The following is a 12299-nucleotide window of genomic DNA, read 5'->3' as shown; positions in this document are numbered from 1 at the left end:
CTGAATATGAGACAAAGGCGTTGGGTGGAATTCATCAAGGACTATGATTTCACTTTGTTGTACCACCCAGGAAAAGCAAATGTTGTAGCAGACGCACTGAGTCGCCAGACAATTCATGTTTCATCGTTGATGATTAAGGAATTGGAACTTATCGAGACTTTTCGCGACCTCAGTTTGGGTATGCAAGTGACACCTGGAAAATTGAGCTTTGGGATGGTGACGATCACTAGTGATTTTCTGAACGAGATCAAGGTGAAACAACTGTTAGATGAGGAGCTGATCGAGAAACGGAACTTGATCATTTTGGGAAAAGCGCCGGATTTTGAGGTAGGAACCGACAACATTCTGCGTTGCAAAGGACGTGTCTGCGTACCATTGGACATGGAGTTGAGAAGGATGATTCTTGACGAAGGTCACAAGAGCAGATTGAGTATTCATCCGGGATCGACAAAGATGTATCAAGATCTAAAGTTGAATTTTTGGTGGCCAGGAATGAAGAAGAATGTAGCAGAGTTTGTGGCGGCATGTCTGACATGTCAGAAGGCGAAGATAGAACATCAAAAGCCTGCGGGTATGTTGCAGTCACTTGATGTGCCGGAGTGGAAGTGGGACAGTATCTCTATGGATTTCGTGGTAGCTTTGCCAGCTACGAGGAAGAGATTTGATTCCATTTGGGTCATTGTGGACCGTCTGACGAAGTCAGCACATTTCATACCGGTGAAGACCACGTTCAATGTGGAGGCACTTGCAAAAGTGTATTTCGCTGAGATTGTACGACTTCATGGAGTACCATCGAGTATTGTTTCTGACAGAGATCCGAAGTTTACTTCGCATTTCTGGAAGGCGTTGCACGAGGCGCTTGGGACGAAGTTGAGGTTGAGCTCTGCCTATCACCCTCAGACGGATGGACAGACAGAGAGGACAATACAGTCATTGGAAGACTTGCTGCGAGCCTGTGTTCTGGATAGTCAAGAAAGCTGGGATGAGCTGTTGCCGTTGATCGAGTTTACTTATAACAACAGTTTTCATGCTAGTATTGGAATGGCACCTTATGAGGCTTTGTATGGGAGGAGATGTAGAACTCCTTTATGTTGGTTTCAAGATGGCGAACATCTTCTCGTTGGACCTGAATTAGTACAACAAACTACTGAGAAAGTGAAGCAAATACAAGAGAAGATGAGGACGTCACAGAGTCGACAGAAGAGTTATGCTGACACACGACGGAGAGAGTTAGAGTTTGAGGCGGGAGACCATGTGTTTCTTCGCGTGACACCAACTACCGGAGTGGGAAGAGCGATAAAGTCGAGGAAGCTGACACCGAAGTTCATTGGACCGTATCAGATTATCGAGCGAGTCGGTAAAGTAGCTTATCGGATTGCGTTGCCACCTTTTCTTTCCAAGATTCATGATGTGCTACACGTATCACAATTGAGGAAGTATATTCCTGATCCCTCTCACATCATCAAGGAAGATGATATTCAGCTTAGAGACAACTTGTCTTTTGAAGTAGCACCAATGAGGATTGAGGAACGTAGGATCAAGCAGTTGAGGAACAAGCAGGTTCCTCTGGTAAAAGTGATTTGGAACCAAGTCACGGGCGATGCTACTTGGGAACTAGAAGAGAGGATGAAGGAACAGTATCCGGAACTCTTCACTGAGCCTTAAGTTTCGAGGACGAAACTTTCTTTTTGGGGGGTAGTATTGTAAGACCTGGATTTTCAGAACAAGCTAATTTCCGACTCACGCGTAGAATCAGTGTAAGCGTGACAGGAGTTTGATATTTGAGAAAGATTAATGAAGAAGAAAGTTCAGGAATTGCTTGAGGAATGTTGCGTAGTCATTTTAGGAATTAGAGCGAGTCGTCTGCACACCCGCCTTATGGCAAGCGTGTTCAGAATAGGCTAATTTCGCTTTAGAGCAACGTTTTAAGTGAGATTTCGAATCCTTGGAAAATTTAAAGATTTTCTTTATTTTTCCTTCGACCAGCGTTTCATTTCGGAACTCTGGACTGTACGCACGATAGGTTTCACTTTTCGGATGTCCGCCGACGCTAATTTCTTTGCTTCGAAACCCTATTTTCGAGCAATGGATGAAGACTTTTTCTATTCGGGACTTCTAACGAAGATTCCGTCCATGTTGCCAGACTTGTTTCGACGTTTCCAATCTTTCTTCAGTTGGAAGTTTTGTCGTTTGAGCATCACAGCAAAAAGTAGTTTTTCGGGGCAGATTAACCGACACCGCTTTTGAGTTTTTCGATATCGTTTTTCCCAAATCCTAGATATTTGTTTTGAGTTCTGGAATTCTGACGCCAGAATCTCTCTTAGAATTTCTCGGTGATCGTGCTGCAAAAATCGGAATCGCGAAATTTTCATTTTCCCGCGATTTCACCCGCCTATAAATAGCGCGAAAAAGCAAAATCCTCTCATTTTCTTTCCATTTGTGGCTGATTTCGTGGGGAGCAAGGGGGGAGGAGATTTCCGCGAAAACTTGACCAATCTTCGTGCAGTTCGTCCCTACTTCTAGGTATCGAGGTAACTATCATGAATCCTGCCTCTGATTTCTGTTTCTGCTGAGTTTCTGAAGTCGTTTCTGTGCTCTAAGTTTTGAGCTTTTTCTAAAATTGTCCGATTTCTCTGATTTCTCGCTTGGGTTATGTTCCTTATGTTCCCCTGAGTCTAAAACCTCTGTCAGTAAACTCTGATTGCGATTCAGTTGTCCAGGATCTGAAAAATTGACTCAAAACTCTTTTTGTCTCACATTTCGAAACTTTATTGTCGAAAAGACTTAATCTGACTTCGTGCCTTTAGGATTTGTTGTCACGGATATCATGAGGATCGTTGCTGTCAAATTTGTTTTCCGAACTGATAACTTTGAAGTTTTGAGCCTTTATTTTGGACCAAAATGCCCCTGGATAGTCGTATTTCGACCCGATTGTCCGAAAATTGTTCCGACAATTTCTTTGCCTTAGTTTTACCCTAAAACTACCTTGTGAATTGATTTAGATCGAAGAAAAAGTTCGAAAACCCTATTTTCCATAGTGGCCGAAACCTAATTGCTTGGGTACCGTGTCCAAAAATAATTTTTGGGTCTCTATGACTTGAGCCATTGCGTAGCTCTTTCAATTGTCGAAATTTTGGCGCCGGTTTCGTGTCATTCTGAGTTCTGTAGCTCGAGTTATGCTCGTTTTAGCGAACGAAGTCTCCGTTGTCAATTTGTGCCTAAATAGGAACTCTGAAGCTTTAGAGGCTTTCTTTACGATTTCGATTAGTATTAGTAGATCGTGTTGCTCCTAGTGAAGCTTGTGTTGATGATTGTGTTTTCTTTGTTCTAGGTTCGCAATTTTCATGCCCAACTTCTACTCACGAAGGTAAGGGTAACTCGGTTTTAGAGCGTCTTTGAGTCTTGCATGCTTTTATCGCACTGCCTGTGTTTGAGATGAAGATGTTTATATTGATTGGCAGATGATTATGATTATTATGCTGAATTTGGAAAATGTTTTCTGAGAGGCTTCGGCCGTTTACTGGTTTCTGTCGTTACTGCTTCCTAGTGGATGAAACATGTGGTTACTTTGGATTGGTCCTTGGGTGGGCTTTGTTATTGTCTGACTTGGCATATAGGGCTTGAGTCAAGTGGCGATGAGGAGGTGTGTCCTATCATTGTCCCATCTTGCGAGATGCTAAGTGGCGATCAGGAGGTGTGTCCTATGATTGTCCCGTCTTGTGTGACGTTAAGTGGCGATGAGGAGGTGTGTCCTATCATTGTCCCATCTTGCGAGGTGCTAAGTGGCGATCAGGAGGTGTGTCCTATGATTGTCCCGTCTTGTGTGACGTTAAGTGGCGATTAGGAGGTGTGTCCTATGATTGTCCCGTCATGTATGACGTTATAAGTGGCGATGAGGAGGTGTGTCCTATCATTGTCCCGTCTTGAGAGACGATATTGATCGATCCATTTTGTTAGCAGCATATAGTTGCATTATAGGGAACTAACACCTGACCCTATGTTGTTGGATTTTCGTATTGGTTTATTGATATCTGATTTGATGTTACATTGTTGAGGTTATTATTATCTGAGTCCAATTTATGTTTAAGTTGTTGATATATGAGTTGAGTTATGTTGCTAGTTATTTACCATGCCAGGTAATTAAATTCGAACAGCATGATTTTTCTCTTTTATACATGGTAATTGCATGGAGTTAACCCTTTCTATTTGCTACTTGTTGTTTGGGCGCTTAACGCTATTAGGCGATGGAGATCCTTCCGCCGAGGCATAGCTACTCGAGTTGGAGATCGAGTTGTGAGTGGTGGAGTAGAGGTATGAGAAGCAGCTTTGCTTCTCTTCTTGTGGATTATGTTGGAGTCTCTTTTACTTTATGAGAACTCTGTTATTAAAGTCTTGCTTCCGCCACTGTTAAAGTGCGCATGTTTATTCTGAACCTTACTTATGGTATTGTAAACTATTATTACTGTATATCGGGAAACAAGTTATCTAAATAAAGTTATGGTATGTTTCCAACCTTTTAGCCGAAGTGTTTAGTTGTTTTACAGAAAAAAATTCCCTTGGTTTTTAGGGATTGCAGATTGGTCCTTAGACTTTGTTAGGTTACTAATGTGACTCCTCAGTTGAGAAATTGGGGTGTTACAGATTCCATGTAATCTTACTACTTCTTTTATATATAACTGGGTTAACTTCTCCAGAGAATGGGTAACTTTGATGGGTAAAAAGTGTGCTGACTTTGTCAATCGATCCACAATTACCCATACAGCGTCGTATCCAGAAGAAGTTCTTGGTAATCCGGATACAAAATCCATGGCTATAGCATCCCACTTCCATACCGGAATCTCTAGGGGTTGCCGCATCCCAGCAGGCTTCTGATGCTCAATTTTCGCTTTTTGGCACACCAGGCAAGCCGCTACATATTTTGCCACATCCTTCTTCATTCCTCGCCACCAAAACATTTTCTTTAGATCTGCGTACATCTTATTGGTTCCTGGATGAATGCTCAGATTACTCTTGTGTGCTTCATCCAAGATCAACCTTCTTAAAGTTGCATCTTTGGGTACACAGATTCTGTTGTTGAGTCGCAAAATTCCTGTGGTGTCTTCTCTAATCTCAGCGCCAGCCTCTTTTCGTTTTTGGAGATACTCATCATTTTGTTGTGCCCCCTTTAGTTGCTCCAGAAAATCATTGGAAATTTTTAACATTCCCAGTTTTAAGTTGGTGGGGGTAGTTTCTACTGCTAGATTCAGATTACTGAACTCTTCGATTAGTTCCAGCTCCTTGATCATCATAGCTGAAACATGAAGAGATTTGCGACTCAAAGCATCAGCTACCAAATTAGCTTTCCCAGGATAATATTGCAGGTCAAAATCATAATCCTGCAAGAAATCCATCCACCTTCGTTGTCTCATATTCATCTCCTTCTGGCTAAATAGAAATTTTAGACTCTTATGGTCACTGTATACCACGAACTTGGCTCCATACAAGTAATGTCGCCATAACTTCAGGGCAAACACAATAGCTGCTAATTCCAAGTCATGAGTGGGGTAGTTTTCTTCATGAGGTCGGAGTTGTCGTGAAGCATACGCCACAAGTTTTCCTTGTTGCATTAGCACGCATCCCAGACCCTGCTTAGAAGCGTCACAGTACACTTCAAAGTCTTGTTTAGGATCAGGGATAGTTAACACTGGGGCTGTCGTCAACTTGGTCTTTAACTGTTGAAAACTTTCCTCGCATTTCGTAGTCCACATGAAAGGTTCTCCTTTGCGAGTAAGCCGAGTTAAAGGCAAAGCCAGTTTCGAAAACCCTTCGATGAACTTCCGATAATAGCCAGCAAGACCAAGGAAGCTCCTAATTTCTGTAACGGTCTTGGCCTTTCCCACTTTAACACCACTTCAACTTTAGAGGGATCAACAGAGATTCCCTCAGCAGTGACCACATGCCCAAGAAAATTAACTCAATCCAACCAAAATTCACACTTAGATAGCTTGGCATACAGTTGCTTTTCCTTCAATATTTGAAGAACAGCCCTTAGATGCTCCACGTGCTCCTCCTTTGTTTTCGAATATACAAGTATGTCATCGATAAAAACAATGACAAATTTGTCCAAGAACGGGTGGAAGATTCGATTCATGTAGTCCATGAATATGGCCGGAGCATTAGTCACTCCAAAAGGCATGACTAAATACTCATAATGACCATATCGTGTGCGAAAGGCAGTCTTCTGAATATCTTCCGCCTTTACGCGAATTTGATGATATCCTGATCTTAAATCGATCTTCGAGAACACAGAGGCTCCTTGCAACTGATCTAGGAGGTCATCTATCCTAGGGAGAGGATACCGATTCTTTATTGTCACCTTGTTTAGTTGACGGTAATCAACACACATCCTCATACTGCCGTCCTTCTTCTTTACTAACAACACCGGTGCACCCCACGGTGACACACTGGGGCGGATAAATTGCTTTTCTAGCAACTCCTCGATTTGCCTCTTTACTTCAGCTAACTCTAGAGGGGACATCCTATAGGGTGCTATAGATATCGGCCCTGTACCAGGAATCAAGTCAATAGCGAACTCTACTTCCCTCTCTGGAGGTAATCCGGGAATGTCATCAGGGAATACATCCGGAAACTCCTCCACAACAGGTATGCGCTGCGTCGGATGTTCCGCCTCTCCTTCCAGCGAGCACAATAGCATGTAAACTTGTTCGCCTTGCTTTACCGAGGTGTTAACGTTGTTAGCAGAAATGAATCGGCCATCATGTGGGGGATCTGATCCGAAGATTATAATTTTACGATGGCAATCCAGAAGGACATGATTGGACGAAAGCCAATCCATTCCCATGATTATGTCAATTTGGGACAGTGGTAAGCAAACAAGACTTACCACAAAATTTTTGTCCTGAATTACAAGTGGACAGTCTTTACAAAGGAAGGTAGTACTCACAGTATCTCCAGTAGGGGTTGATACTATGAGTTTACGAACTAAGGATTGCGTGGCCAAACGCAATCGTTTCACGAGATCAACAGCAATGAAAGAATGGGTAGCACCAGAATCATACAAAACAACTAAAGGAATGCCATTCATAAAACATGTACCTTGAATCAGATCTTCGGTTGGTTCTAGGTTTGCTCCATTCAGAGTGAAGACACGTCCTCGGGCAGGCGCCTTGTTGTTCTCCTTCTTCCCTTTGTTGTTATTGTTGTTGTTGCGATTGCCAGCTCCTCCACGTTCATTGTTGGAAGACTCTACTTTAGGATTTGGGCAATTTGTACTGACATGCCCTGGCTGTTTGCACCGGTAACATACAGCTTGGGTGTGAGGACATTCATGCCTTCCGGTAATGGTTTCCTCCACAGTTGTAACATCGGGGAGGATTTTGCGGCTGGTATCTCAGGATTTTGTTTTTCTCACTAGAAGAAGAGCTTTGCGATCGGAAGGCTTTTTGGACTGGTTTCTTTTTATCAATTCCTCCTCGAAAGTTCTTCTGAGGGCCGAGGGTTTTAAGGTACTCCTTTCTCTGTTTGTCGTCATTCTCGAATATGCGGCATTTGTCTACCAACGTATAAAAATTTCGAATCTGCTGGTACCCAATGGCAGCTTTGATGTCTGGCCTCAATCCGTTTTCAAACTTAATACATTTGGAGTTTTCATTTGCAGCATCGCGGTACGAGGGATGAAATTGAGCCAGTTCCTCGAATTTAACTGCATATTGCCCAATAGTCATATTTCCCTGTTTCAGCTCCAAAAATTCAACTTCCTTTCGAGCCTTGACGTCTTCAGGGAAGTATTTCTCCAGGAATACTCTTTTAAACTCTATCCAAGTCATCAGGTTAACTTGGATCATCCTTGGTTTAACCTGGGCCCACCAGGTTTCAGCTTCTCCCTCTAGCAGATAACTGGCATAATTCACCTTCTGATTATCGGTGCAGTTCATCGAGTTGAGAATCTTTTCTACTTGGGTCATCCATTTATAAGCTCCGTCAGGATTGTACTCCCCTTTGAAAGTTGGAGGGTCCCGTTTCAAAAATTTATCAAGTCCACGATGTTCTCCTCCTGGAGCAACATGAGCCCCTTGCATGAACTGTGCCTGTGCCCTTAAAACTTCAGTTAGACCATTTAGAGCGGCAGCAAGATCGGCGTTAATGTTTGCAGGTCTACCTCTACCAGCCATTCTTCACCTGCAACAAACCTAAGGTTAAAACCGTCTAAACCTTACTTATTCTTATTCATAACCTAAGCCCTTGACTCTAGACTCTCGGAAGCACGTCAGACCCTAACCCTAGCCTAGTGAAAGGACATGTTATTTAAGCTTGAGAATATTGTACTCCATCCGTCCCTAATTATAAGTTAAAGTTGTAAAAATCACGTTTACTAAAGTTTTAATATCCGTCATATTCAATGCTCAAGTGTATGTTTCATTTAAGTGTGTTTGGATATCAATTAATTTAATGTAAAAACATATTCATCTTAATACATACAAAGAATTGTCCTTGCCGGAGGTTCGGCGGTGGTGGAGTACTATTTTTCATTCCTACTGAGACATTTTGTGTTAGGCTACTCTTGTGCCTAATCAGCTATTATGACAATCATACCAACTTCCGCAATTGGGTTGGTGCATGAAGAATTGTGCATAATGTGTGACGACCAAACTCACACCCTACCTAAACTATAAAATAAGAATATCTTCAGAAAACAACACTTTTATTGATGAACTTGGAAAAAAGTACAAGACCTTTGGGTCAGAATTCATCGAGGTCCAATTGATAGTCTGAGAACGTCTCCAGGAAAGTTAGCCGCGCTAAGCGTCATTAAAAGCAATTCCTTTCCTTAGACAAGACGTCCCAGAGTCTCGCATGGACTCCTCTGAATCTTCCCCGCTTACTTTGACAAACTTAATTACAAAAAACCCACTGCTTTCATACTTATTTTACAGTCTGATAGAGTACAAGTCCAGTCGTACACGTCTTCTTCCATCAGCTGGTCTTTATTCTACCCGAACCCTCTCGTATATTCACAACTATTTACAGCTCTTCCTGCCTTGGTCACTTTTTCATTCTAGTTCTTTCTCCTCGGTCTCCGTCCCTAAGTTGTTCAATTAGAACAACCAACCAAAACAAGAGGGGTGAGAAGCAATCCAACACATTCGAGCAAGAGAAATAGTGTAAAATAAATAAGCAAGTAAATCAAGTGAAAAGTAATAGCATAATCCAATAAATCATTAAAAATATAATTAGAAATAGTTTCGGTCTCTAGACGAGGATGTGGGCCCAACATTCTCCAGGAAAGTCACCGAGAAGCCGCTCGGCTGGGACGATCATCAGGGGGCCTGCAGTGTGATTAGGTTCTGGATGGGACAAACCTCATCTCCAACCTGTTGGTAGGTCCCACCTAATCACACCCCAAGGACCGCAACCATAAAGGTATCCCTTAGATCTCACAGCGTTACCCAATGGCACAGCCTGGCCTTGACTGTCCAGTTGGGGCCACTGACCTTTCCTTTTCATAGAGTACCTGCAAGCCGTTAGAAATCTCGTGGAAATATTATGAGAATTGATCAAATAATATTTTCTTTAAAAAAATCGGGATGCCTCGTAAAAAAAAAGTTTAAGAAAAGATTCGGAGGCTCCTATCGAATCAATTCCCAGAAATAAATCCTGTTTACAATAATCATATTTCATTAAACAAATAGGGACCCAAGGGAGGTCCAACACTTATTTATTTACACTACACTCCCTCATGAGTTGAGCATTCTCCCCCCTTACCTTTCTTCGAAAAATCCTCCAGTTAATAATTATCTGCAATAATATCGTAAGGCATTTTAGTCAATTTTTCACCTTAAAGTTATAAAATTCCATGTTATTCTTCATAATTTAATATTTAATTTCGTTTTTATTTTGTAAGAAATCAAATAATTAGGCGGCAAGGCCGACCATCATTATATGTGTGTGGCGGCAGAGCCAGCCTTTATATTCATGCGGCGGCAGAGCCACCTTTATATTTATGCGGCGGCAGAGCCACCTTTATATTCAAGTGACTTAACCAATAAGAAAATAATTAACTATTTTAGCTTAAACTTAAAAATTTCATAACTTTTGTTCTAGACCTCCAAAATTCATTCTGTTTCTTTCTAAATGTTCATTTTAATCCCATGAATCATAATCAACTCTTACTTTACATTGAATCATTAAGAATAGTGAGTTATAAGGCCGGGAAGTTGCATACCTTCTCGTCTCTTGAAACCCTATCAAACCAAGTTAATTTTCCGAGCCGAATATGTATATGGAACCTATGGAAGACAAGGATTCGAACTATGCAAGAAAATCTAAGTTCTGAACAGTTTTTCCGGTGACATCGCCGGAGAAGGTGGTGGTTGGCGGCGGAGCTCCGGCGGGAGGGTGGAGTTAAGGGTGGAAACCGGTTGGAAAAGCTTCCTCTCACTCCCAGGAACTCAATGGTATAGGTGGGTAGCTGAGAAGATCTCTGGTTTGGCCAAAACGATGAGCTCCGTGAAGCTTTTCCGGCGAGGAGCTCGGCAACAATGGCAGAATGAAATCTAGGCCTCCAAACTTCAGAATTCTTGCACGAATAGCTTCCTGGTGAAATTCTAAGCAAAATAGACTCTTGGTTCGACAAAATTGATGGAGATTTGAGGGAGAACCGAGAGCTCAAAGTTTCAAAATTGATGGAGATTTGAGGGCTATCTCAGGTGGTTGTTGGGCGGAGAAGAGGTTAGGGAAGGGTTTAGGAGGCTGAGGGGAAGGTTTAGCAAGGATTTGGAGGCTTGGGTTGCTCTGATTTGAGCTGGTTTGAACTTGAACTTCGTGGTGGTATTTATAGACAAAACCAGGGACCTGAATTTGAATTAAAACTATTTCTGATATCACAGTTAGGTCCGTATAGAATAGGTCGGTTATTAACTTTGGTCCTTAAGAGTTAAGTCAGTTTGCAGTTTGGTCCTTCCTGAAATAATTTTTTATTCTCATCCTTATCCTTTGAATTTTCTAGAACTTGATTTCATCCTTATTCTTATCTTGATTTTTTTTTTAATTATAATATAATAATTGCATTAATAATAATACTAATTAAAATACTCCTATTATTTCTAGTTGAGGGAAAAATTTAGGTCGTTACATAATGTACCAAATATTAGGAACCATCCACGGTGGTTCGAATTAGTTAAAGGTGTACTTACAGATGGAAATGCTTTTAATAATTGAAAAACAGGTGAGACACACTATTGAAAATCTGAACTTTTGGATATTTGGGTAGCACTTCAACATTTGACATGGGATTCTGGGGTAATCATTACCCTCTCTTCTTTTACCTTTTTTTTCTTTTTCACTTTTTCGTTGTAGGTGGTGAATAATGAGATTTGAGGTCCAAATTAAAGTTGTTGAGTTAGAATTAATTATTTGTTGCTGCATATATTTTGAATAATAGTACTTTGCTCGTGCAACGGTGCAAGAAAAGGGAAAATGGGGCAGTTTGTTTTTTACTGTATCCGGAAAAGGTTCATGATGATATGCACTATGTCTTGTAACTCTTGGATAAAATACACTTGTAGAAGTCTGCATAATTGAGTACGTTGTAGTATGTTATATGCCAATTTTGTTTGGTCTCTGGTTCACTGAGGACTGAGGAGCTGAGTGATTTTGCAAATTGAGAACTAGACAACCATCATGTGACTCTGTTGACATCATTTTTTTTATCTCCTAGCACCAAACAAAACGAACAACCAAAACACCTCGACAACCATATAAAGGGCCCAAAGATATTGTAAGTTGCTCAGATGGGTCTTACGTTGTACAAAATTTATAGAACAAAAATGTTACTAAACATTAGCTTTTTAGCCGACATACAATTTAACAGTGTTTTTTAACTATCGCTAATATTTGCTGCCGTTAAAAATCATTATTAAATTGTATGTCAATTGAATATCCGTTAATTTTAGCAGATTGTATCTAACTACGCATCGATCACACAAGTGGCCAAGTGGGACTGCACAAATTTGGGAGAGAGATACTGTTGAGACACTTGTGGCTTTAGATTCCAAGAAATATAGCACCTTCAAAAGTTCAAACATGCAAATATTGGATCCATTACTTTTCATGTTCTTATCAATCATAAATATTTAGATTTAGGTAGCATTTGACCCAGCTTTTTTTCAGCTTTTAAGTTATTTTTTAAGTTAAGCTTACAATAATACTTTTAAAAAAAGGCAGAAGCTGTTTGTCAATTTACATAGTTTTATAACTTAAAAGCTACTTTTAAGTTAAAAATTGTTTGGTAAAATATTTTT

At 40.9% G+C, this 12299-nt stretch overlaps 1 protein-coding gene and 1 long non-coding RNA gene across 2 annotated transcripts; one reads left to right on the top strand and one right to left on the bottom strand.

Annotated features, from left to right (window-relative positions):
* The first annotated feature begins 2442 nt into the window (after positions 1 to 2442).
* LOC130740387 (uncharacterized) lies at positions 2443 to 4599 on the top strand. The gene is made up of 3 exons (XR_009020117.1): positions 2443 to 2531; positions 3332 to 3367; positions 4242 to 4599. It is a non-coding gene; the product is annotated as an uncharacterized LOC130740387 (long non-coding RNA).
* Positions 4600 to 7325: 2726 nt separating this feature from the next.
* On the bottom strand, positions 7326 to 8171 carry LOC130737159 (uncharacterized). The gene has a single exon (XM_057588923.1). The coding sequence runs from the start codon at positions 8169 to 8171 to the stop codon at positions 7326 to 7328; it is 846 nt and encodes a 281-aa protein (XP_057444906.1).
* Positions 8172 to 12299: the final 4128 nt, after the last annotated feature.

The sequence above is a fragment of the Lotus japonicus genome, chromosome 2, assembly GCF_012489685.1.
Source record: "Lotus japonicus ecotype B-129 chromosome 2, LjGifu_v1.2".
NCBI lineage: Eukaryota > Viridiplantae > Streptophyta > Magnoliopsida > Fabales > Fabaceae > Lotus > Lotus japonicus.
Note: the sequence above shows the minus strand (reverse complement) of the source record. Positions and strands in the feature narration are given on the sequence as shown.

Excerpts from the sequence above, each read along its gene's own strand:
- LOC130737159 (XM_057588923.1), bottom strand. The coding sequence starts at position 8,171 with ATGGCTGGTAGAGGTAGACCTGCAAACATTAACGCCGATCTTGCTGCC.